Here is a 27,346-nt window from a genome sequence, read left to right on the forward strand (position 1 = left end):
TCTCGCTATTGGCCTCTATCACCAGGTACGTGATAAAAGTATGTCCATGTACAGTAGATTATGCACTCAATAATTGGTTGGGGCTACTTTTGCATGAATTACTGCATCAATGCAGCGTGGCATGGAGGCGATCAGCCTGTGGCACTGCTGAGGTGTTATGGAAGCCCAGGTTGCTTTCATAGCGGCCTTCAGCTCGTCTGCATTGTTGGGTCTGGTGTCTCTCATCTTCCTCTTGACAATACCCCACATATTGTCTATGGGGTTTAGGTCAGGCACGTTTGCTGGCCAGTCAAGCACAGTGATACCATGATCATTTAACCAGGTATTGGTACTTTTGGCAGTGTGGGCTGGTGCCAAGTTCTGTTGGAAAATGAAATCAGCAGCTCCATAAAGCTGGTCAGCAAAGGAAAGCATGAAGTGCTCTAGAATTTCCTCACAGAGAGCTGCACTGACTTTGGACTTGATAAAACACAGTGGACCAACACCTGCAGATGGCATTGCTTCCCAAATCATCATTGCTTCCCAAAAATTCACACTGGACCTCATGCAACTTGGATTCTGTGCCTCTCCACTCTTCCTCCAGACTCCGGGACCTTGATTTCCAAATGAAATGCAAAATTTACTTTCATCTGAAAAGAGGACTTTGGAAGGAAAAAGTGTGGTAGAAAAAGGTGCACTCTCAACTTTCCATTAATATGCTTGGATACAGCACTCTGTGAACAGCCAGCTTCTTTAGCAACGACCTTTTGTGACTTACCTTCCTTGTGGAAGGTGTCAATGACTGTCTTCTGGACAACTGTCAAGTCATCAGTCTTCCCCATGATTATGTAACCTACTGAAACAGACTGGGAGACTATTTAAAGGCTTAGAAAACCTTGAGTGCTGGGTCACATATATACAGATTGGCTGCGGTTTGAACTGTATCCAATCCGCATGACATGTAAAATAACATTGCTTCCTATGGTGCCTGTTCACAGATGTCCAGTGCACTGGCAGTGTGGATTCAGTGCGGTTTGAAAAAGAGTCATGTCCGATTTCTGAACAGTGCGGTTCAGTTCTAGTGCAGATTGCAGGCTATTGATTTCTATGGGAACTGTTTCTAAACTGCATATGTGTGAACAGGATAATCCTGAGAGCTAATCCTGTCCTGAACCTGATGTAAACCTGACATGAACCGATGAACAACTACTGTATCAATTAGCTGTGAAACCTGAGCTTCAATCCGAACTGCATATGTGTGAATTAGCTCTTATGGGTGTTTTTGAGTTAATTACCTGATTAGAGTGTCACAAGTCTACAATATTGAACTTTGTCACAATATTCTAATTTTCTGAGATACTGAATTTTGGGTTTCCACTAGCTGTAAGCCATAGTTGTCGATAGTTAAAAAAAAAAAAAAAAAAAAAAAAAAGAAATGCTTGAAATATATCACTCTGTGTTAATGAATCTATATAATATACGAGTTTCTCTTTTGGAATTGAATTACTGAAATAAATTAACTTTTTGATGATATTCTAATTTATTGAGATGCACCTGTATGTGGCAACAGGAAATATATCAAAAACACATCCTATAAGGGTCAGGATGACTTGGAAATAATGGTTACTAAAGAAAAACGATGGATGGAAGCATTTCTGAGCACTATATGATAGCAAAATACCATTAACTTCTTAAAAGAAACGAGGTCACACTACTACTTTTTTTTTTAAAGTGGTCCTTGCATGTCCTTTGTATTTGGGTAAGGGGGCAGCCAACAAGCAGACCTTTTATTTTCAATGGCGTTTGCTTTTTTGTGATTTATCATTGATCTTTTTTTACATGAAGTTGTGAAAGGTTAACAACAGCAGGCCTTTTGACCAATCATTACAGTTGATGTCCATCTTTTCCATTTCAGAAGGCTGGTATGCGAGATAAGATTGAATCAGTGACAATTTCTTACCATCTGGTTCCTTAACAACATCTTGTTTCTCTTGACTGTTATCAGTGCTCTTCTTGATGTTCTCTACTTCAGTCCAATAATCATCCAGAGAAAGCTCATCTAATGAATCTTGTGATCCAGACCGGTTAAATGACACTTTATCAAGGGCAGGATTTACATTTCCATGATTCATTGTATACTGCCCAGATCTGCGACTGCAAAACAAAAGAAATTATTATGAGTTTAAAAAGGACAACTCACATATTAACTTTTTTTTCTTGTTAACTACTAATCCAAATATACAGCACAAGACACATTTACTACAGCTGTACACCCTACAATGTGAGGGATTTAAACTTACCTACATACAAAGTATATTCTTATTCCAGGTGAATACAATGTTGCCTTTCTCAGATGCAAACCTTCATAACTGTTAAAGTATATACTGCTGAAGTTTTTTTCCCCCAAATTATACTTACCTAGGTAGATGCAGCATCGGTCCGATGCTGCATCCGTCCCCCGCCTACTCTAAGGGTGTGAGCAGAGAGTAGTGAATGTCAGTGGTCCAGGTCTCCAGCAGTGTGACACTCCCCTGAACAGCAATATTGATTAGAGCACCAAGAGGAACTTTGGACTGCTGTAGACCCAGAGTACTGTGCTCTGTAGAAATGGAGCAGTCAGACTCTTCAGAGTGCTGTCAACACTGGGCAGTTTTTACAGTACAAAGCACACACATTATAAAAATAAAAAAAGTATCCCATATTTTTTACTGCCTGTATCCTGCATGCAGTACAGGTAAAAAATATGAGGCTTCAATTTGGGGTTTAAAGAAATCAGTATACTAACTCCACAACACTTCCTAAAAACTAAAAAGACATGTAGGTGAAATAACCTACTGCTGACACCCTCCTTTCTTCAAGAAGCACTGACACATGAAAAAGCATGTTTGAGCCTGAAATCATTCTAGCCATTTACATTATTTTCTGACCACTATGTTATGTCCAACTTTTGTGTGTTCAATATATTCTTTTCTGGTCATCTTTTTCATAAGACATATCAAAATGAAACTGGAGATAACAGATTAACATCTAATTTATTGATAATAAAACTTTATTTCAAGAAAGAAAGGAGATTGTAAACGTCTGTTGCATTATAAAATGATGCTTAAGCCCTTGTTCACGCCAGTGCGACTTGTCATGCGACTTGACAGTTCAAAGTCACACCCTGTTCAAAACAGTAAGATTCAAGTTGTGATGACTTTGAAAAATGTTCCTGCACAATGAGAATATGTAATTAATCACTTGCCCTCCTGAGGATTTACCCCCCTTCCTGACCAGGCCATTTTTTTCATTATGGCATGCGTTACTTTAGCTGACAATTGCGCAGTCCTGCAACGCTGCACCCAAATTAAATGTATGTACTTTTTCCCCCACTAATTGAGCTTTTTGGTGGTATTTGATCGCCTGTGCGTTTTTTATTTTTTTGCGCTATAAAAAAAAAATGACAATTTTGAGAAAAAAAACAATATTTTTGACTTTTTGCTATTAGACATGTCCAGTAAAAAAATTTAAAAAAATAAAATTGTCAGAAATTTAGGCCAAATTGTATTCTGCTACATATCTTTGCTAAAAAAAATCCCAATATGTGTAAATTATTTGGCTTACATGAAAGCTATAGTGTTTACAAATGGCGGTATAGATACTATAGTAATGGAGGCAAATCAGCGACTCATAGCAGGACTGCAGCGGGCATTCTGACACTGGGGGGAACTGACTTGGTGTCACTGACATCCCCAGTGACACCAACACAGTGATCAATGCTAGAAAAAAAAAAAAGCACTGAAACTGCACTAATGGCCCTGGGCAGGAAGGGGTTAACAAGAGGGGCGATCAAAGGGTTAACTGTGTGCTGTGTTAGTAAGCACTGGGTCTTTGGTGTTTAGTGATGATGTGACAGAAGCAGCTGGAAGAATTCTGCACTGTTTAGAGATATACGGTCAGCCCAGATTCAGCAAAAGCAACCCAGTCAATCACCTGATCTCAACCCAACTGAGCATGCATTTCACTTGCTAAAGGCAAAAGTAAAGGCAGAAAGACCCACAAAGAACAACTGAAGACAGCTGCAGTTAGAGCCTGGAAAAGCATTAGAAAGAAGGAAACCCTTTGGTAATGTCCATGGGTTCCAGACTTCAGGCAGTCATTGCCAGTAAAGGATTCTCAACAAAATATTAAAAATGAACATTTTATTCATGATTATATTCATTTGTTCAATTACCTTTGGTCCTTTGAAAAAGGGGGGGGTGGCTACTCTTAAGGGATGTAATTCCTAAACACTTCCTCCAATTTGGATGTACATACAAAGTGTGTGTGCAATTTCAGGCCATACCCATTATATAATTATAGCTTGAGTATGTTTTGGTAAATACCTGAAAAAAACTAAAATTGTGCCTGTGTCCAAATATATACCGTATGGACCTAACTGTATGTTGACAGGATTAAGATCATCTTTGTGCTTGTCTGTATGATAACTTGACAGACAGACTACGTAAGCATTTCCAACTACCATCGGCTGTCTGTGCCAAAGTTGAGACATTGTAAAAGAGCAGATAAACTGTTTTCAAAAAGACCATGTAGTGAAGGCGAATTATAAAATAGAAATGGTATTGGAATCTGTGGCTTTGTACCAATAAAGTATGACTAAAGCCATTCCAGATCCTTATCTTTATAGCTGCAGCTTTCATTAAAATAGCACCTGGAACCCCTTTATCTGCAGAAATATTTTCATTCGTATATTTTACGGTTTAAAAAATAGCTCCCCAATGCACCTTTGTAATGCAGCTTTGTGCACTCGATTTTACAGAGAAAATGCTGTGGAAGTGATTTTGCTTAGATCTGGTGTGTTACACAAAACATTCAGCAGCCCATTATGCATACTGCAAAAGACCATCTTTGTGTGAGTGGACCATAGGGGTTCCTGATTTACCATAATGGTTCTGATGGTGAGCCAGCTAAATCCAACTCTGTGATCTGTTTTTTTTACCACCTTTGTGCACTGTACACTTTTAACTCTTTCCTGTGGGGACCAGAAGTTCAGGCAAGCAGCACAGGGAACAGGAGCCTGGAGCACTGAAAGTTTTAATCTACAAGAACTGGGGTAAGAATTTTAACATAGTTTACTAGGGAATGTTTATTTTACTGTACTCAATGTGTTAAACCTAGAGCATTTTTTGGCTTAACATTACTTTAACTTTTTATATAACTTTTTCAAGATAACTTCAGGGCACTAGGACCTTTGTTATACAGGCCTGGCCAAACGTTTTGAGAATGACTCAACTAGATCTTTTGTCAGCTGTTACTATGGCATACTGAAGTATAATTACAAGCATTTCATAAGTGCCAAAGGCTTTTATTGACAACTACATTAAGTTTATGCAAAAAGTCAATATCTGCAGTGTTGACCCTTTTTTTCAAGACCTTTGCAATTCGCCTTGGCATGCTGTCAATCAACTTCTGGGCCACTGGCAGTCCATTCTTGCATAATCAATGCTTGGAGTTTGTCAGAATTTGTGGATTTTTTTTGTCCACCCGCCTCTTGGGGATTGACCAAGAGTTCTCATTGGGATTAAGGTCTGGGGAGTTTCCTGGCCATGGACCCAAAATTCCGATGTTTTGTTCCCCAAGTCACTTCGTTATCACTTTTGTCTTATGGCAAAGTGCTTCATCATGCTGGAAAAGGCATTGTTCGTCACCAAACTGTTCTTGGATGGTTGGGAGAAATTGCTCTCAGAGAATGTTTTTGTACCATTCTTTATTCGTGGCTGTGTTCTTAGGCAAAATTGTGAGTGAGCCCACTCCTTTCTCTGAGAAGCAACCCCACACATGAATGGTCTCAGGATGCTTTACTGTTGGCATGACACAGAACTGATGGTAGTGCTCACCTTTTCTTCTCTGGACAAGGTTTTTTTCTGGATGCCCCAAACAATCGAGATTCATCAGAGAAAATGACTTTACACCAGTATTCAGCAGTCCAATCCCTGTACCTTTTGCAGAATAACACTCTGTTTTTCATAGAGAGAAGTGGCTTCTTTGCTGCCCTTCTTGACACCAAGCCATCCTCCAAAATCTTTGCCTCACTGTGTGTGCAGATGCACTCATACCTGCCTGCTGCCATTCCTGAGCAAGCTCTGCACTGGTGATGCCTTGATCCCGCAGCTGAATCAACTTTAGGAGACAGTCCTGGCGCTTACTGGACTTTCTTGGGTGCCCTGAAGCCTTCTCCAGTACAATTGAACCTCTCTCCTTGAAGCTCTTGATGATGCGATAAATGGTTGATTTAGGTGCAATCTTGGTAGCAGCAATATCCTTGCCTATGAATCAATTTTTGCACAAAGTAATGATGACTGCACATGTTTCCTTGCAGGTAAATTAATATTTGTGTCATTCTCAAAACGTTTGGCCAGGACTGTACATCACTAAAAAGTACTGAAATACAATATATTGCCAAAAGTATTGGGACGCCTGCTTTTACACGCACATGAACTTTAATGGCATCTCAGTTTTAGTCCATAGGGTTCAATATTGAGTTGGCCCACCCTTTACAGCTATAACAGCTTCCACTCTTCTGGAACTGTTCATAAGGTTTAGCAGTGTGTCCAAAAGAATGTTTGACCATTCTCCCAGAAGCGCATTGCACTGATGTCCAATGAGGAGGCTTGGCTCGCAGTCTCCACTCTAATTCATCCCAAAGGTGCTCTAAGTTGAAGTCAAGACTCTGTGCAAGCCAGTAAAGTTTCTTCACCCCAAACTCGCTCATCCATGTTTTTATGGACCTTGCTTTGTGCATTGGTGCACAGTCATGCTGGAACAGGAAGGGGCCATCTCCAAACTGTTCCCACAAAGTTGGGAGCATGAAATTGTCCAAAATGACTTGGTATATTGACGCCTTAAGAGTTCACATCACTGGAACTAAGGGGCCAAGTCCAACCCCTGAAAAACAACCCCACACAATAATCCCTCCCTCCACCAAACCTTACACTTGGCACAATGCAGTCAGGCAAGTACTGTTCTCCTGGCAACCGCCAAACCCAGACACGTTCATCAGAAAGCCAGAGAAGTGGGATTTGTCACTCCAGAGAACATGTCTCCATTGCTCTAGAGTCCAGTGGCGGTGTGCTTTACACTACTGCATCCAACGCTTTGCATTGCACTGAAGGACTGGATGTAGGTGCTCAGCCATGGAAACCCATTCCATGAAGCTCTCTACGCACTGTTGTTGTGCAAATCTGAAGACCACATGAAGTTTGGAGGTCGTTAGCTATTGACTCTGCAGACAGTTGGCGACTTCTGGGCACTGTGCGCTTCAGCATGCGCTGACCCCGCTCTGTCATTTTATGTGGCCTACCACTTGATGGCTGAGTTTCTGCTGTTCCCAGTTGCTTCCACTTTGTTATAATACCACTAACAGTTGACCGTGGAATATTTAGTAGCAAGGAAATTTCACAGATGGACTTATTGAGCAGGCGGCAACCTATCACGGTACCACGCTTGAAATCTCTGAGCTCCTGAGAGTGACTGACTCTTTCGCAAATGTTTGTAGAAGCAGTCTGCATGCCTAGATGCTTGATTTTATACACGTGGCCATGGAGGTGATTGGAACACCTGAATCTAATGATTTGGAGGGGTGTGCCAATACTTATAACAATATAATGTATGTGTTATATCCTGGGGTATTCGTGTTGATTGTTGCACATTCATGTTCTACTATTTTGTCTGGCAATATAGTGTCTATGGAAGTATTGCAAAAGATGATCCTTACTATAATGTTCACAAGTGGTGAAAGATTTGCAAACACTCCAGTATTTTTTCAAAAAGGAACATAACATTCACAATATATTTGAGACTTGGCCTGCATTGAAAGCCCTACTTTTTACATGACATTTAGGCTCCATGCACACTAGCAATTTTGAAGCTCTCAGAAGCTGTTATCAGCATTTGTTTTTCTGCTCTTAGAAGCTAAATACTATGTGTCCATGCACACTACTGTAGGCTATTAGAATTTTTTGAGCTTCAGCGTCTAGGAGCAGAAAAAAAATTGTTTTTGAAGCGTTCTTCCAGCAGAAAAAAAAAAAAATGCAAAACACTCCTAAATGCTGCTAAACACTACTAAAACAGTCCTAACAGCTTTTTTTTCTCTCTACATGTACTGTAAAAACTCTAATAAACAGCTAACACTTCTAAACCCTTATACCAGGATTTTTTAGCCGGTGTTTTTTTTAGCTTAAAAAACACAAACAAAAACCGCTAGTGTGAATGGAGTCTTATATTTATTCCCCTTACCAGAAATGTTCTTTTTATAATAATAGTTTTGTACAATTGGCTAATGGGTTAAGCCCGTCCCTTAAGATGAAGTGAATAGATAGGTAAAATTTGCACTTATTTACCACTTACCTGACATGGAAGCTCTCTTTTTGCATGTATTCTAATCCCTGGCTAGTCCTGTTAACTTTCAATAGATTACTCCAATATATTCTGCTTGCTTGTTTGTATTACAGTTACACAAGACAGGTTAAATCAAGTGTGCCTAATAAACATGTCACTCAAGGACACTTTATCATTAAGAAAATATCTCCGTTAGCATGTTTCAACATTCGGAGGTGATCTTTTGCAGGTTATCAGATAATGAAGTTAATACATCCTGTACTAGCACAATACATGTGTAATGAACCAGGAAAGCCATTTAACGTTGTTTAAACATTTATGAAATATCAGATACAAAGATGGGCGACAGCCATTTTTGTGGGTGATTTAGAACTCTTTCTGCTAAAATGGCCTCTCTTAACTTTTTCAACACACAGGAACCCTTATAGTATAACTAAAGGCAACACTTTTTTTAAGTTTTGGATTGAATAGCAAGGGATTAGAACACCTGTCAGGTTTTTAGTTCTCCATTTCCAGATTTTTAGGTTGTCCCAAGAAAAGTAATAGAGGGATTTTGAAATCTTCCAATGGGGACACCAATCCTTTTGACCTGGGGGTCCCCAAGGCTTCATTTTAGGGTAAGCCTATCATAATGTGCTAGTATGCAATGCATTCTAGCACATTATGCTGTTAACTTGCAGGGGGATTCTTTTTAAAGGGCCTTTACTACCGCTTTAAAGATAGCTAAGAAGATCAATGGTGTCTGTGGGAACTTGTATGAAAGGCAGAAAGTGCTCATTGCTCAAGGAATCCCCAGAAAACTCAAGAGGAACCCGACTCAGAAACCCTGCCGTAACAGTAAATGCTTAATTCATTTAAACACCTTAAAGCAGGGGTGTGCAACCTGCGGCCCAGGAGAGTTCAGCATACGGCCCTGGAGGAACACCGTGCAAGAATAAAAGTCACAGTAGCCGGCAACAAGCCGCCACAGGCACGCATTGAGTGTCAAAGGGGATACCTTACATGCATAAAGGGTGTGGCAGCTATCTCAAAAAATCCAGGATCAGGCACAGCTGAAATGATGCCGGGAGTGTAGCTTTCGTAAAAGCACCAGCAACAGCAAATGCAGAAACTCTGCATAGAGCCAGGCAAATAAATGTTGCATGGCTGTATCGGGAGGAGGGGGGGGGGGGGTCAGGGCGTGTTGGAGTGGGGCGGGCTGTGCCCCCCCAAATTTCAGTTGTGCCCCCTTCCCCTCCCACCTATAACCTCCCCTCTACCTATCCATATAGTGTAAACCAGGGTTGCCAATCTTCCACATGCAGCCTGCATGTCCATAATAGATATTCACAGATGTAAAAATTATGGATTTTGCAAACTGTCCGTGAATTTAGGCTAGGTTCATACTACTGCAAGCAGGGGTGTATATTCCACAAGGCAAACAAGGCATTTACTTAGGGCTGCATTTTTAAGGGGGGCAGCATTGCCCCTTGGAAGAAGGGATGGAAGAAGGGACACACGCGGCATGAGGACCTGGTGGGTAACGAGAGAATCTGTGGGTTTCATGACGGTGTATGCACAGCCCAAATCTTTCCCGGCCACTCCGCAGCTTTGAAGGTGAGTGGCTCTCGCTGGGGGGATGGTGACTGGTGTATGGGGCAGTGGTAGTGGAAGGCTCTTTTAGGTGGGAGGCAGGGGTGTTGTTGGTCAATGTCAGGCTCTCTCTACAGGTGGGGGGTACCAATTTTTGTGTTGCCCAGGGCTGCACAAAACCTAAATACACCATAGAATGCAAGTGGTTGTATATGCAGGAATTGCATCAGTTCCCGTACCCGCAACCAACCGCAGCCAAGACGCGCTGCGCTTTACAGACACACAGGACTGCTCTCAATGGCACCCCAATGCATCTAAAAACACAGCTCGTTTTCATGTATGGAAGCCACCGGGAAATCGCATGGTGCAAAACCACCATGCAACTTCCTGGCCGCTGAGGTTAATGGTGCAGAAACCTTTTTACTGCATAAAAAGCAGGCACAGCAGCCCATTCACATGAATGTCACAACTGTCAAATGAGCAAATGAATTTGCCTATCTAGCGGATTGATATAGCACCAAGTTGTCAGTATTTTGATTTGCCCTAAAATATCCCAAAAATTGTTTCAATCTTTGGAAAATTATACAATTCATGAATCTTGCTTATGTGATTTCTGAATTGGGGGAATATCAGCATGCAAGTAAAGTAAACAAATCAAACGTGAATTTCTGATCGGATATTCTTTTTTAGGGACCATCCACACCCCTCCATGTGCATTACCAAGTGTTAAAACGCACATTTTAATATGCATTAAAGTTTTTAGAAAAGCCTAACAATGGACTTCTCTTGTTTGCTCCATTTTTGTCTGTTCAATATACAATTAAATGTATCTGTTACATCTGATAAGTGCAAGGAAATGCCTGACGATCCTGTCGGAAACCTTTGGGGCTCTCTGCTCTTATAATTGACATTGTTCCTCGTTCTATTCATGGAGTACAGGGTACCTCCCCCTATTTTATGCAATTGAAGGGGGGTGGGGGGGGGGGGGTAGTAAAAAACTTCCGGGTTGAATAGGACAGAAAGTGTGTTAATGGCAGAATTTCCAGAGGAAAATGGAGGAAAAAAACTAATGCAGCCACCACATCTAAGAAATGGAAAGCTGCAATATATTATTTGCTTTAAAGCTGAACTTCTGGGATTATTTGTATTGCATACTTACAGTACATTTGTCCAGCTTGCAACAATGTAAGTATACATTACTAATACCGCTGGGAAACAAGACACTCTTGTAGTAGTTGTCACTACTACAGTGATAGTCACAATCTTCTAATCAGGTTTCAAGTGAGCGTCTGACTCACTATACACTGACCACAGGGAGTTGTACGCCTGACACCTTGAACGTCTATAGAAAGCCTTGTACTTCAATTAGAAGGAATTCTAAGAATAGAGGCAGGGCTAAGCCAGTGACCCCCTTGTGGTCAGTGTCCAGTGGGGCGAGAGCTGCGGATAAGGGGGTACCATCAGTTCTCCTGTATGGGGCCCAGGCCAGCAGGGGGGCTCAGGCAACTGGGTGAATCAGATGTGGGCATAGAGAATGACTTTTTCTCTCCTTGCAGCTGGCTTTCCACTGCAGAGAACCATACAGGGTATAGGTTCCAGTAATTGCCTCGCTGCACTCATCACCCTCCCTGTGCACAATACATTTCCCCCTGCTGCCAAAGCCCCCTGTGTGCCCTACCCTCGTAGTGCTGTCGGCTTCCTTCCTCTCCTTCCCACCAGCAGCTGCAAGCACACAATAGGATCCTTCAGGATGGAGAGTGGGGGAAGGGTCCAGTAAATATGTCACATTTACTAGCCCCTTTCTTTCCTGAATGAACAAATGAGGGATTAATACCGGTCACTGAATCACTCACTGTGTTCATTCATAACTAAAGCATAGTAAACTGTGTTTTTTGGTGGAGGGGCCCTGTCAGGTTGGCTGTATGGGGACCCTTGGTTTCTAAAAGCAGCCCTAATTGGGGCTGCCGCTGCACATGATCCCAGCAGGACCTGGAAGAATGAGGCCATCATTATGATTTACAGCTTTTCCCTGCCATACATTGGGTATGAGCAATGTATACTTACAGTGTGCCACGCTAGACCAATACAAGTGTGCAATATGGATCATTCCTGGAGATCAGCTTTAAGTCAATGCACAGTAACACATGGTATATGTGTGCACTGCAATGCACAGATAATAATGCCCTGTTTAATGTGGTTTGCTGTTCTACAGAAAAAAAAAAAAAGTGCAATGAGACTTGTTAATTGCCCATTCAAAATAAATGGGATGCCTTAACATAAAACTCATCAACTCATGAAGAGCTGTGAATCTTCACATTTCACAACCAGAGTGGGAGCATTGCTGTTTTGTCTTTTTGTTTTTGTATTTTATTTTACAAAACAGAATGTAGTCCCTAGGTATTGTATCTCTTGTAGTTGCTGAAGAGATTTAAAATAGGCTTACAAATAAAAATTTGACGTTTCCAGACAGCATAATTTACTTATACACTGTATCTGTAAGAAGCAACTATTGGCATACAACAATGAGAGGCGTGATCTAATACGAGTGGTAAGAATTTTATTTCTTTGCTTACATTGAGGCAGCAGAGGCAAGGGTTCTTAATGCACTGCTTATTTCAGTTTATTTTTAGCACCATCATCTTCATTATTTTTTCCCATTATTACTGGAGGATGAGGTCGATGGAGAAGCAAGAACTTACACAAAGGAAAATGCGGCCTTTCAGATTAAGCCATATTAGCAAACTTTGTGAAAATGTGACTATGATGGAGGGCAGAAATATGTTTTTTTGTTTGTTTGTGTTGTTTTGTTGAAATCAACAGTGTACAGCAGTCAGTTTGTCTATGTGTTCCTGTGCCCCGCAGGGGGTATGCTATGAGGTTGATCTCTGCAGGAAGCCCAGACAGCAGTGCATCATGTAGCTGGATAAGCCAGACACAGCAACACCAGGTTTCTGAAGCTTAAAGTGTTACTAAATCCACAACAGTACAATCAGCCTGTATATGCAGTAAATCATACTTGATATATTCACTAAGGGATTAATCCTCTTCATTGTGTAAAAATGCTGTTTGATCCTGACTTCTCTGATCCTCCCCTTCTTTCAGTGCCCCCCTCTTATATCCTGATAAGACATATCGTGTAGAGACACTCTGCACATGCTCAGCTTGGTGTGTATTTATAGAGAGGTTTTTTTTTTTCTCTTGGGAGAGTGCATGTGATCAGCACAGGGCCAATCAGTACTGTCCAGACAGAGGTCAGGGGTTCTGCATGCTCCTAGAGCAGAAAGAAAACTCATCCTCTAAGCTTTAACCAGTGCTCGGCTGGACACTGTTGGAAGACACAAGACTGCTCTAACTGCTGATGAGAAAACATATTTAGCAGTTTATATTTACTAAAATAATTTCATTTCCATGTAGTGTTTCCTGTGGGAGACCAGAGAGAGAAAATGCAGGGTCCTGGGTTTAGTAACACTTTAAGTCTTGGTTAAATTCAAGGGACAATATAATTTCCCTATGCTGACAGAAAGGGGCAGACTCTTCTGAGCTTTCCCCGTGATGGACACCAGGAAACTTATATTGCATGTTCCATAGGAAGGAGACCAGAAGGTGTTTAGAACTGCAGAGTCTGATAGTTCAGTATTGATGGTGTGCTACTTTCTGGACCCTGGGACTGCTGGGACATATAGTTCCAAATTGTCTGGGCTGCCCAAAGAATTAACTTGCTCTCTCTCTGCGTTCCTAGTATGTCACAAACACTTACTCAAAACTTTATAACCAAAAGGGACATTTTACTGTCCTTGAGACTTTGGGGGACCAAACAGTGGCCAGTGGGAGAAAACGTTGCCCTATCTTTGCTATTAGAGGGAGGACTAGTGCCCCATCCTTGGTGTTAGTGGCAGGAATAGTGCCTCATCATTGGCGTCGGTGGGAGAAATAGAACCCCATCATTGGTGTCAGTGGAAGGAATGGTGACCTATCAGTAAGGTCAGTGGGAGGAACAGTGCCCCATTATTGGTTTCAGTGGCAGGAATTATGCCTCATTGTTGGAGTCAGAGGAAGGAATAGTGCCGCAAGGCCCAGATAAAGGCAAGAAAAGGGCCACATTTTTAATGAGCAACTGTCATCTCTGTCCCGCATCTGCTCCTCCTCTGACTCGCTGTTGACTCACTGACAGTCCCATTCACTTTAATGGGACAGCTGGTGATGTGGCAGTGACACAAGGTGAGGGATATGGAGGCAGCAGGTGTGTGGATGTCCACTAACAGGCGCTGTCATGATGGATGTAAAATGAGTTCTCTTTAAATGTAAGGAATCTGACTCATTCTTGCAGGTAGTTAGAATCGTTAATATTTGCAAACCAAATGAAGGTTTCCTTTTTAGAATATTAAGCTGTCAGATTAGTAAAACAGCGATATCAGAACCGATTTTAGGTTAATAGGTTAATCACACATAGCTGGAGAACTACTCAAATTCTTTTATTTCAGGTTTTACTGTGAAATTGTGTGAATGCATCAATGCAGTGCATGTTATCTCTGCTTCTAGAGCTTGGATTCACTGAATGAGATTACCAAAAATGGAATAATTGCAGAATATACAGCTACATAACTAAGCTCCATTTCATGCTGAATAAACTAAATTATTAATGTATCCTAAATAGAAAACTATCTTTAGATAGATTATTACTCCAAAAGCATTATATTTAAATACATTTGATACAAAAAAAAAAAAATCCGATTTAAATTTTTAAAATCCAATTTTTTTTTAAATCATCGATTTTTATCCACCCTGTTCAAATTTCATTTCAGAGGTGTACAACTACTTTAAATAAAAGGAACAAAATTACACAGAAAAATAAAGAAGCAGGTATAAATGTTATAAGTATTAGTTTAAATACTTGAGCAGATTATAGACATTACAAGTACTGAAAGAAAACAAATGTCAAAGGATGTGTAGTTTCCTTGGTTTATAATTTCCAGAGCACATTTCTCTTAGCAATGACAAATCCTTATCAGTGTCAAAGTTAACACTGATTGAAATTCTTTAACATATTATGTATGGCAATCATGTTTTATTTGCAGAGATAAGAATATTTAAAAGGTTATTAAAATGTGGTCTGCGTGTACAGAATATTTTACTGGGTTAGTCAACGAGGCAAACGTTTGTACAACTTTACTAATAAAATCTTTAAAGTCTGACATAGCCCAAAGGTGAAGAGAGCAGTTTTACGAGGACCCTTAAAGAAACTTGTACTGCAAATATATACAGGCTGCCACTGCTGACCTTGCCTTCTGAAAATGCTGGTTGCCTGGCTGTCATAGTAATTACAGTGGCATCAATACTCTGTGAGCCAGTGACTCAGAACGTAGATGCAGATAGCAGTTCTACCTTTATGGTGACTTTATAACCTCCATTTTTGTTCCAAGTCACTGACTGAAAAAAAAAAAAAAGGGCCAGGTTATGATGGTCCAGTTGTGGAGGGGGACAGTAAAAGCATGGCTGAACTACAGGATTTTACTGCTCCTAAACCGCTAGAGTGAATGAGTCCTTAGACATCTGTCACCATAACAGGTGTCCCAATTGGAAGCTTTACCCCTACCTCACCTCCTGTTAAGAATTGGATTAACCATCACTTTTCTATGCCAAATGATAACAGAGAAAGTAAAGTTCCTCAGCAGGGACACTGTTTTCACACTTTATTCAAATGTTAACAAATGTAGTGTAGACATACATTTTACCCTCGGTTCACACATATTATTATTATTATTATACAGTATTTATAAAGCGCCAATAGTTCGCTCAGCGCTGTACATTACAAAGGGGGACAGAACATGTGACAGAACAATACCAATACAATGCAAAACATGAGGGGATCTAGGGCCCTGCTCTTTTGAGCTTACAATCTAGGAGAGAGGGGATGGTGGCACAGGAGGAGATAGCTGTGGGGGATGGAGTGGTAGGAAGAGTGGAGGAGGTCGACAAGTTAGCAGGGGGTGGGGTAGGCTTCCCTGAAGACATGGGTTTTCAGGGTGCGCCTAATGGAGAGGAGAGTAGGTGATAATCTGATGGGTTGGGGCAGGGAGTTCCAGAGGATGGGTGACACCCTGGAGAAGTCCTGGAGGCGGGCATGGGAGGAGGAGACCAGGGAACTAGAGAGAAGGAGGTCTTGTGAGGAGCGGAGTGTGCGTGCTGGGCGGTACTTGGATATTAGGTCAGTCAAGTAGTTCGGGGCAGTGTGGTGGACAGCTTTGTACGTCAGCGTTAGGATTTTGAATTTGATCCGTTGCGCAATCGGAAGCCAGTGGAGGGATTGGCAGAGGGGGGTGGCGGAGACGGAGCGGTTCGAAAGGTGAATGAGTCTGGCAGCCGTATTCAGGATGGACTGAAGCGGGGATAGCCAGCGGCGAGGCAGGCCAGTGAGGAGGGAGTTGCAGTAATCGAGTCGTGATATGATGAGGGAGTGGATGAGCTGTTTAGTGGTTTCTGGAGTTAGGAACGTGCGGATTTTGGCAATGTTGCGGAGGTGGAGTCTGCACGAGTTTGTTAAAGATTGGACTTGGGGCTGGAAGGATAGGTTGGAGTCCAGAATGACACCAAATACTCTGGCCTGCGGGGCGGGTTTGATGGTAGCATTGTTCGTTGTGATAGAGAAGTCAATGGGGGGTGGTGTCCGGGCTGGGGGGGAAGACAAGAAACTCGGTTTTGGAGAGGTTCAGTTTAAGGAAGTGGAGCGACATCCAGTCTGATATGTCGCTCAGCAGGTGTGTGATTCGGGTGGAGACCGAGGGGGTGAGGTGGGGGGTTGAGAGATAGATTTGTGTGTCGTCGGCATAGAGGTGGTAGTTGAAGCCATGAGAGTGTATGAGTTGGCCAAGGGAGGAGGTGTAGATGGAGAAGAGAAGGGGCCCGAGGACAGAGCCTTGAGGGACCCCAACAGAGAGGGGGAGTGAGAGGGAGGTGGTAGCATTATAGGTAACGCTGAAAGAGCGTTGTGACAGGTAGGATGAGAGCCAGGAGAGAGCAGAATCTCTGAGGCCGAGGGAGTGTAGTTTTTTGAGGAGGAGGGGGTGGTCGACTGTGTCGAAGGCCACAGAGAGGTCAAGGAGTAGGAGCACTGAATAGTGGCCATTAGCTTTGGCGGTTAGCAGGTCGTTGGAGAGTTTGAGTAAGGCAGTTTCGGTGGGGTGTAGGGGACGGAAGCCGGACTGTAGGGGATCGAGGAGGTTGTTGTCGTTGAGGTGAGAGCATAGGCGGGTGTAGACTAGGCGCTCGAGGAGTTTAGATGTAAATGGGAGCAGGGAGATGCGCTTCCAGCTCCGCACTGCAATTGCACTGTGTTTGCAATCTGCTGCGGGTGTGCCAATACAAAGTTAATGAAACCTCAAATGGATATCAAATGCAGTGTGGTTTGCCGGCACCGGATCGCATTGTACACAATGAGCATGTGATCCAGTTGCAGTGCAGCTCAAAAAAGGTGTCGGCATGTTTTTGGTGAGATGCAGAGCAACATGAGTCCATTTAAAATGAACGGGCTCAAAACGCACCGTACTGAAACACATGTGAATTGTACAGGAATGCTGTGCAGCTCCTGTGACAATCACATGCAGGTTATATTATGAACCAGGGCTTAAAGTCATCTTAAACATGACTTTTACATTTTGAAATGCTTACTGTACTAAAAACTGTATTTTTGTTAGTGTGAAATCCCTTTCTGAGTTCATTGATGGACATAGCTCTTCTGAATCTTGACCAGAGGGTTATAGTACCACCTACAGGAGTAGGACACTAGGCAGAAAAAGAACACAGCACTGCCTATGGCCAGTCTTAGCTGGTATAAATCCCCCTCTCTGCTGTAGGCAATCCAATTAGTTACAAAGGAGAGGTAGAAAGAGAACTCCCACAGAGGGGTGGGTGTCCATCAATGAATTCAGAGAAAGGAATTTTACGATGAATAAAAATCTAATTTCCTCTTACGTTCATTGATGGACACAGCTCTTCTGAATCTTGACCATAGCGATGTTCCAAATCAGTGCCTCAGCGAGGGGTGGGCAAACCAGAAAAAAACTGGAAATAGCCAGGGAAAAAGCCAACCCTCAAACAACTCCGAAGGGACAAACAAGGAACCATAACCAGCAGCCTGCAACCATGCAGCTAAAATAAGCATTGGCAGATGGCAACATAACCTGGCAAAGTTTGCAAGTGTGCACAAATGACCAAACAGCAGCCTCATAGACCTGAAACACAGATGCCAGAAAACACAGAAGGCACCATCTCCCTAGTGGAACATGCCGTAACAGGGAAGGGAGGAGCCTGCCCTTAAAGTGTACTCTGGATCCAAGTGGAAAACTGGATCCAATGGCTGCTGGATCCAATGGAAAACTGTGGCAAGGAAGTCCGCTAGACTTGTCCTGAGGCCATCCGCGAACATGAGAATACTAGGCAGAAATAACAGGATTACCTATAGCAGAGAGAGGATATATAGCAGCTAGATGCAGAGTTCTTTTTCTGCCTAGCGTCCTACTCCTGTATGTGGTGTTATGTGCTCAAGAGTCAAAAGAGCTGTGTCCAACAATGAACATAAGAGAAATGGAGATTTACAGATTAGCCAATAGAAGCAGCATTTTATTTGGCCCAGTCCCATGCAAACTCTCTCTTCAAGGGGTTAGTTCACCTTTACCAAAAAAAAAATATCCTATCCTGTGCGGTTCTCACTAAAGAATGCCCTTGTTATAGGTGTAGGGCTAGGCCATTTACATATCTCCCAAAGCCTGACTAGAATACTCCCAGGATGTTCCTAGAACATTGTTAAGTGAGGCCTAGTCATTATTGCTCACCTCCGTCATCACAGGAGTATGCTCTCAAACACCCAGCTCAGAGCTACAGTATCAGGGAGAGAAAGAGCATGTGAGAGGGCCTTGAATCAGAGAAAGAGCTTGCTCTGCAATCTATTACTGACATAAATAGTCTGAGGATATTAAGAGTGGCACTGAGTGCAATATGACTTCCCCATTCTCTCCACACAGTTTAGCATTGTCAGACCTCATTATCATCAGCCCCTGGGGCCAGTTCTCTAAAGAATTATATGAGGTTTACAGGCCAGAGAGGAGAAATGAGAATTGCAGATTGCAACAATCCAAATGGTGTCAACTTGGCAAGGAAGTAAGGGAAATCAGAAACCTGACAGGGGACCTAAACCTTTATTGTACCCTATCCAAAACTGGAAACACAGCGGTACCTCGGTTTACGAACACCTCAGTTAACGTAATTTTTGGTTTAAGAATGAAAATCCGTTGAAAATAATGTTTCGGTTTAAGAATTTTCTACGCAATACGAAGAAAGTTTCCGCAGGATGCATTGCGACTGGCAGGTTTATAGCGCTGCCCCCGTGCATGCTGGAGTCTGTGGGTAGCACGTGGCGTCGAGTGTGGAGGTGTTGGAGTGGTTTTTGCTTCGAGTTTTGAAGCCATTCTGGAAATTTTTTAATCATGTCCCTGTACAGTATTTATGCCTTTAAAGTGCTCTTTATAAAGAGTTTTGAACGGATAAAATACTTTTTTTTATTACTTTTTTCTGACCTCCGGAACGGATTAATTGGTTTTCCATGCATTTCCATCGGAGACCACACTTCGGTTTACGAATTTTTCGCAATACGAAATGTCCCGGTGAACACATTAAATTCATAAACCGAGGTATCACTGTAAGTTTATGCATTTCATATAAGCACATTATAGAACATTAAAGTGGCTGTAAAGCTAAAAGATTTTTTTTCACCTTAATGCGTTCACTGCATTAAAGTGGTTGTAATGGCTCAAGGTTTTTTGCCTTCATGTGTGCAGCAGTGCCCCCAGCCCCCTCAATCCTCACCTGAGCCCCATCGAGATCCAGCAATGTGCAGACAGCCTCGGCTGTCCCGGGTGTCCACCTCCTCATTGGCTGAGACAGCAAGCGGGAGCCATTGGCTCCCACTGCTGTCAATCACAGCCAGTCAGCCAATGAGGAGAGAAAGGGGACAGGGCAAAGCCGTGGCTCTGGTGTGATTGAACCCACAGAGCAGCAGCTCAGGAACAAGCCTGCTAGGGTACCCCCATAGCAAGCTGCTGCTATGGGGGGTACCTGACAGAAAGGAGTAGCCAGGAGTGGCAGAGAACCTGAGAAGAGGAGGATCTAGGCTGCTCTCTGCAAAACCACTGCACAGAGCAAGTAAGCATACCATCTTTATTTAAAAAAAAAAAAATGAACTTTTAATATCGCTTTAAGATAAAAAAAACCTTTTGCATGCAGCTCCCCCCACAGCCCCCCAAAATACTGATCATAGCCCAATCTTGGTCCAGCACTGAGGACATTTGCAGCAGCTTCTCTCCCTAATCCTGGCTCTCACAGGCTTGGCTGAGAGCAGTGGAAGCCATCGACTCCTGCTGCTGTCAATCAAAACCTGTGAGCAGAGAGCGGGGGGCAGGGCCAAGCCAGGCTATGTGTCTAAATTGACACAAACAACTCGGCTTGGGAGCGAGCCTGCAAGAATGCCCCCACAGATAGTGGCTTCCTTTGGTGGACACTCGGTGGGGGGACCGCAGAAGAGAAAGATATGTGATGGTTTGTGCAAAACAATTGCACAGAGCAGGTAAGTATAACATGTTTTTATATTTTAATAAAACTAAGGGAAGCTTTAGTATTTTAAGCTCTGCAGGATTTTTTTTTTTTTTTACTGATAGTATTGCATAGTATTTGTCCAATCACCTGTCATTATTTCCTATGTATTTATATAGCATTAAATATAGTTAGTACACCTATAGCCATACATGGTTTTCTACATAATGGCAACTTTTGCCTTTTCCCACATTGTAGGCGGCCATTAAGGTCTACATGCTATTCATACCTACACATATCAGCATCTGAAAATTTAAGGGTGCATTAACACCTGCGAATGCACCCTGTCAATGATTACATATGAGAACTACCTGTGTCCAGGACTAATCACTCGCATGTAATTGCAGCATGAGAGATTACATGCGAGTAGGTGTAATTAACTGTAAAAGCCGGAAGCCTCCCATTACTTTCAATGGTGCTGCCTACTTGCAGATAATCGCGGGAATCTGTGGGAAATCCTTCTATTGGAGCATCTTTGTAAATGGTGGGAATCCCTATCGGCAGGATATTCAATATCTAAAAAGCGTTTTTTGACTCTTAAGCTTTTGAGAGTCCATTACATTTGGTGAGTGTAATATATATTGGTTATCATGGATGGTGTCAATACACTGAAGTTTCTTTTGCACGGGACACATCACTATTTCTTTGGAGCATATTCGATGTGGAATATTTTCATTTTCTTGGATTGGGACTTTTTTATTGTTTTGATTTGGACATTATTATCATTTATGTTTATTTATATAATGTTTTGCACTGTGTTTTCTTTTTACACATTTTATATATACTTGCATAATATACAATGTCTAACAGTTTTATTTAGAAAAAGTCCACATTGTCAATAGAAACACCTGTCAGCATGCTGTATCCTTGCACTCTGTATGGAGGCAGAAGACTCTCTGCAGAGGTCCAAAATGCACCTGACCTGTCCCCTGCATTCAGACCTATAGCTCTGCAATCTGCAAAATGAAAGCCATCTGCTGAATTGATAGCACTAGCTTTGACTCCTTGAGATACCTGCTCTACCATATGCAGAAGAATTTGAATCACTATAGAGGGGGCCAAATTACAGGGAACAACAGAATAAAAAATCGTGCAGGGCTTTTATCTTTTGATTAACAGTTAAAGAGTTACCAGAACAATCCTACGGGTAAAACTGAAAACGCATATGATATTTTGCTTGTAAAAGGGTAATAAAAAAAGAAAATTCACCAACAGAAAGGGCACAAGTGTACTTTTGCTTTCATCGAAACTATGACATCATATGTGGTCAAAGGCCATGTGACAACTTGAATACTTAAAGAATAACTGACACACATTAAAAATACAACACAGTTGCACAATGTAATATTACTGCACAAACATAGTTCTTAAAATAACTTTGCACTGTTAGTCATTATCAGACTAAAGGACTCATGCACATGATATAAATGCTGTGTTCTGATTACACTGTGCTGAGCACAAAGCTGCATAAAGCTAAAAATTGTACGTTCCCGGTCCAATTTATTTTACATGGTACGCACGCAAATCTGTGCAAACGTTTACATGTGGATAATGTGTAAATGCTGCCGCTGCATAGTGTGGATGTGTTTCTGTAAATCCCACCCACCCCTAAATTATTATATTATTATACAGGATTTATATAGCGCCAACAGTTTGTTCAGCGCTTTACTATATAACGGGAGACAATGCAGCAACAATACAGTTCAATACAAGAGGGTTAGGAGGGCCCTGCTCCTTGGAGCTTAACCACCTCCCGCCCTCCATATAGTAATATGACGGACACAAGGGGGTTCTCTTGTTCTGGGAGGATGTCATATGACGTCCTCCCATTCTCACCATGGATGCGTGGCTCAGGGAGCACGCAGCGCAGCGATCGGCGGTGCGCTGTGTCCCTCGGACACAGCGGATCACCGATCACGAAAAGAGCCGAAGATGTCGGCTCGGTCATGTGATCAGCTGTGTCCAATCACAGCTGATCACATGTAACAGAGAAATGACGGTTATCGGCATTTCTCGCCTCTCGAGCTGTCACACTGACGGTAATCGGCTTTCCGCGGAGGGGACATGTACACTGATCATCAGGGCACTGATGATCAGTGTGCCCTGATGATCAGTGTAGCCCCAGCAGCGCCACCTGTCAGTGCCTTGTGTCAGTGCTCATCAGTGCTTCATGCCAGTGCCCATCAGTGCCAACCAGTGCACATCAATGTCACATATCAGTGCCCATCTGAGCTGCCTTTCAGTGTCACCCATCAGCGCCTTTCAGTGCCACCTATCAGTGCCAGTCAGTGTCGCCTATCAGTGCCGGTCAGTGCCGTCTATCAGTGCTGCCTATCAGTGCTAATCAGTGATGCCTGTCAATGCCCATCAGTGCCACCTACCAGTGCCTCATCAGTGCCACCTATCAGTGCCCATCACTGCAGCCTCATTAGCGCATATCAGTGAAGGAGAAACATCACTTATTTACAAAATTTTATAACAAAAACTAAGAAAAACTTTTTTTGTTTTCAAAATTTTCAGTGGTTTTTGGTTTGTTTAAGAAAAAATAAAAAACCCAGAGGTGATTAAATACCACCAAAATAAAGCTCTGTCACAAAAAAAAATGATAAAAATTTAATATGGGTACATTGTTGCATGACCGCGCAATTGTCATTCAAAGTGCAACAGTGCTAAAAGCTGGAAATTAGCCTGGGCAGGAAGGGGGTATAAGTGCCATGTAGGCTAGCGGTTAAATAACTAGGCAGCAGTGGCGCAAGATGACCTCGCTCTTCAGTCATTCTAAAGTACTGAAGGCTAAGGTTATTTCGTGCTTGCGTCACCACCACTGACTAGTAAACAACTCATTCATTCAGAGAATTTTTCTCAAAATTCACTCAGTAAGTGGCCCTCCCAGGTCGCTCAGTTTGACAAGATATGATTTTTCAATCAATTTTTGTTGAAGTAGCCTGCTGAAAAAATTTCAGCTAAACAGCAGCTGTATCCCAACAGATGAATACAATAGCCCAGCAGGGGGATTTTGACCATTCATGCTCTGGAGTGTGGAGAGAGCAATCTGTTAGATTTTTTTTCATTCATTCCTTATGGCCAACTTAAGGGTTCATTCACACCAGATGTCGTGGGACTACGTTGGCCGGCTATTCCAGCATAGTCCCACTACATAACAAGGCAAAATATTCCTATTCTCCTTTGTGCCCGGTTCATACCACAACATGTGCGGTGTATGCAGTACATTTTTCAGTGCAGCGCAGTGCGAGAAAATCAACTGCCCCCCACCATATGGTGGCCAACTGAACTTTATGAAATGTCTGTGTGACATTTCAATTAAGTTTATTTTAAAAAATGTAGCGTTACCCCCGTAGCAGCCACTTAATAGAAGAGGACCTCTGTGCCATCGACGACCTTCAGAACACTTCGCCCCCTCTTCCTCCTGTCCTCTTTCTCCTTCTCTACCATCTAGGCCTAGCATATCCCTGGGTGCCTTGGTTTAGTCATGTGTCTTGCAACTACACCAGGAAGTGTCACAACTAGCTTTCCGCATACAATAAAAAAAAGCATTAGGCAAAGTAATAAAATAGAATTTTGCTGTATTGACACAACTCAAAATAGTGACAATGTGAACAATCAGGTGTATCAACTGCAACAAACAGGTAAACAGTTATAAATGGTAAACATAACTGACATAGAATGAACTCGCTAACCAGACTCAGCCCAGCGGCAGCAATAGCCCTGATGTGCAACCATGGGAGCTGGAATAGGAAAATACTGGATCAGGAGGCTATGCTGTCCCAAGCCACCCAGGGATATGCTAGGCCTAGGCGGTAGAGGAGGAGAAAGAAGACAGAAGGAAGAGGAGGAGTAAGACAATAGCAATTCTGAGGAAAAACAATATCCTAATATCCTTAATATTGTCCTACAGGGGATTCTAGATCTTCTGCCGGCAACGTTTGGGCCCTATTATTGTCTTGGACACATATAACGCTGATGTTTATGGTTCTGCTAGCAGAGAGGTACTTATAGGGAATATACAGGGCTGGGCTGAGTTCTGCTCTCAGAATACCAATAGTATAACGGGAATTGCTCTCAGAGTGATGTTTTAACTGGGCACACATCCCTCTCACCAATTTTCAGATGTGACTGTAGTCCTGCTGAGACTCCTGTTATGATGATGACCATTGCACCGCTGAGAAGAGACAGCCTCTGTGTACAATGCCTTGAAAAAGTATTCATACCCCTTGAAATTTTCCACATTTTGCCATGTTACAACCAAAAACATAAATGTATTTTATTGGGATTCTATGTGACAGACCAACACAAAGTGACACATAATTGTGAAGTGGAAGGAAAATGAAAAATGTTTTTCAAAATGTTTTACAAATAAATATCTGAAAAGTCTGGTGTGCATTTGTATTCAGCCCCCTTTACTCTGATACCCCTAATTAAAATCTAGTGGAACCAATTGCCTTCAGAAGTCACCTAATTAGTAAAGAGATTCAATCTGTGTGTAATTTCATCTCAGTATAAATACAGCTGTTCTGTGAAGCCCTCAGGGGTTTGTTAGAGAACATTAGTGAATAAACAGCATCATGAAGGCCAAGGAACACCCCAGACAGGTCAGGGATAATGTTGTGGAGAAGTTTAAAGGGTTAGGTTATAAAAAAAAAAATATCACAAGCTTTGAACATCTCACAGAGCAGTGTTTAATCCATCATCTGAAAATGGAAAGGGTATGGCACAACTGCAAACCTACCAGGACATGGCAGTCCACCTAAACTGACAGGCCGGGCAAGGAAAGCATTAATCAGAGAAGCAGCCAAGAGGCCCATGGTAATTCTGGAGGAGCTGCAGAGATCCACAACTCAGGTGGGAGAATCTGTCCACAGGACAACAATTAGTCATTCACTCCACAAATCTAGCCTTTATGGAAAAGTGGCAAGAAGACAGCCATTGTTGAAAAAAAGCCATAAGAAGCCCCGTTTGCAGTTTGCTGTGTCCCCCACATGGCTTCTCAGAAACATGTGGAAGAAGGTGCTCTGGACAGATGAGACCAAAATTGAACTTTCTGGCCTAAAAGCAAAACGCTATGTGTGGTAGAAAACTAACACTGCACATCAGCCTGAACACACCATCCCCACCGCGAAACATGGTGGTGGCAGAATCATGTTGTGGAGATGCTTTTCTTCAGCAGGGACAGAGAAGCTGGTCAGAGTTGATGGGAAGATGGATGGAGCCAAATACAGGGCAATCTTAGAAGAAAACCTGTTAGAGACTGAAAAAGACTTGAGACTGGGGAGGAGGTTCACCTTCCAGCAGGACAACGACCCTAAACATACAGCCAGAGCTACAATGGAATGGTTTAGATCAAAGCATATTCATGTGTTAGAATGGCCCAGTCAAAGTCCAGACCTAAATCCAATTGAGAATCTGTGGCAAGACTTGAAAATTGCTGTTAACAGACGCTCTCCATCCAATCTGACAGAGCTTGAGCTATTTTTCAAAGAAGAATGGGCAAAAAATTCACTCTAGATGTGCAAAGTTGGTAGAGACATACCCAAAAAGACTTACAGCTGTAATTGCAGCAAAAGGTGGTTCTACAAAGTATTGACTCAGGGGGGCTGAATACAAATGCACGCCACACTTTTTACAGATTTATTTGTAAAAAATTGTGATAATTTATCATTTTCCTTCAACTTTACAATTATGTGCCACTTTGTGTTGTTCTATCACATAAAATTCCAATACATTTATGTTTTTGGTTGTAACATGATAAAATGTGGAAAATTTCAAGGGGTATGAATACTTTTTCAAGGCACTGTAACTGAGCGCAGCGCCTTCCCCTCTTGAAGATGCTGGTACACCCTGGTATACTCACTAGTGGCCGCTCCTTATAAGGCCTTCTGACCCTTATTCTGCCACAAGACTTCATGGGAGTTGCAGTTAAATCAGGCCATAATACAATGTTAGAAGGTGGTTTCAGTCCCATAATTCTTTGCTTCTTATTCAATGGTAATGCCCCCTCTAGCGATCAAGAAAGGGCACTAGCATGTTACAGCACCGGCATTACAATGAAATGAAAGTCACTGGGCACAGTAGTGTCTCCTCTCCTCCATACTTGTAGCCCAATTCTTGAGTACAAAAAAAAAAAAAAAAGCAAACAGTGCGATGTTGGCAGTGCATCAAGCCTGCCACCGCTGGACCACACCGCACACCGGCCACTGCATTGCAGAGCAACGACTGGTGTGAATTAGCCCTAAGTATTCCTATACAAATTCATACCTGGAAGAAAAGATAGCCGATTAATTACCTGGTCCTACAGGTGGGGGGGGGGGGGGGGGGTCAGAATAAAGCTAGTGATAGAACAAACTGATAACTGATATACAGGACTAGCAACAGATGATTGTAGTGTGTTCCCTATTTCACTAGTAATACGCACAAAGGGGGATAGGAAACAAAGGAAAATATCCCCAGCAATAAATCATTTCTAGAAAAAAAAAAAAACCTTTGGTTATTTTATTGAAGTCTTTGTCCAAACGAAAAACAGTGTGAATTTCACCAGTGAGGACATGATCAGCAGTGAAAACCAAAGAAAACTTCAATTTGTTGAATAATATATCCCAAATGCCAATAAAAAGCACTTTTTGTTCATTAAAGAGAACCTGTCACAATTAAATGCTATCATATTTTCATATTTTGAGCCCCCACATACATACTGTACATATGTAAATGTACACAGTAGGAGAACTTACATACCAAAGCAATAGTTGCACATCACACATTGGTG

At 42.2% G+C, this 27,346-nt stretch overlaps 1 protein-coding gene across 2 annotated transcripts in view; it reads right to left on the bottom strand.

Annotated features, from left to right (window-relative positions):
* Positions 1-27,346, bottom strand: part of ARHGAP18 (Rho GTPase activating protein 18) — a 218,073-nt gene that overhangs the window by 48,690 nt on the left and 142,037 nt on the right. For both annotated transcript variants that reach the window (XM_089676138.1, XM_089676139.1), the window contains exon 2: positions 1,940-2,133. In XM_089676138.1, coding sequence (XP_089532264.1) covers positions 1,940-2,133 — 194 coding nt within the window. The remainder of the gene's footprint in view (positions 1-1,939; positions 2,134-27,346) is intronic.

Source organism: Staurois parvus, unplaced genomic scaffold (genome assembly GCF_062004578.1).
Source record: "Staurois parvus isolate SC_StPar_1 unplaced genomic scaffold, SC_StPar_1.0 ptg000165l, whole genome shotgun sequence".
In the NCBI taxonomy this organism is placed as follows: domain Eukaryota; kingdom Metazoa; phylum Chordata; class Amphibia; order Anura; family Ranidae; genus Staurois; species Staurois parvus.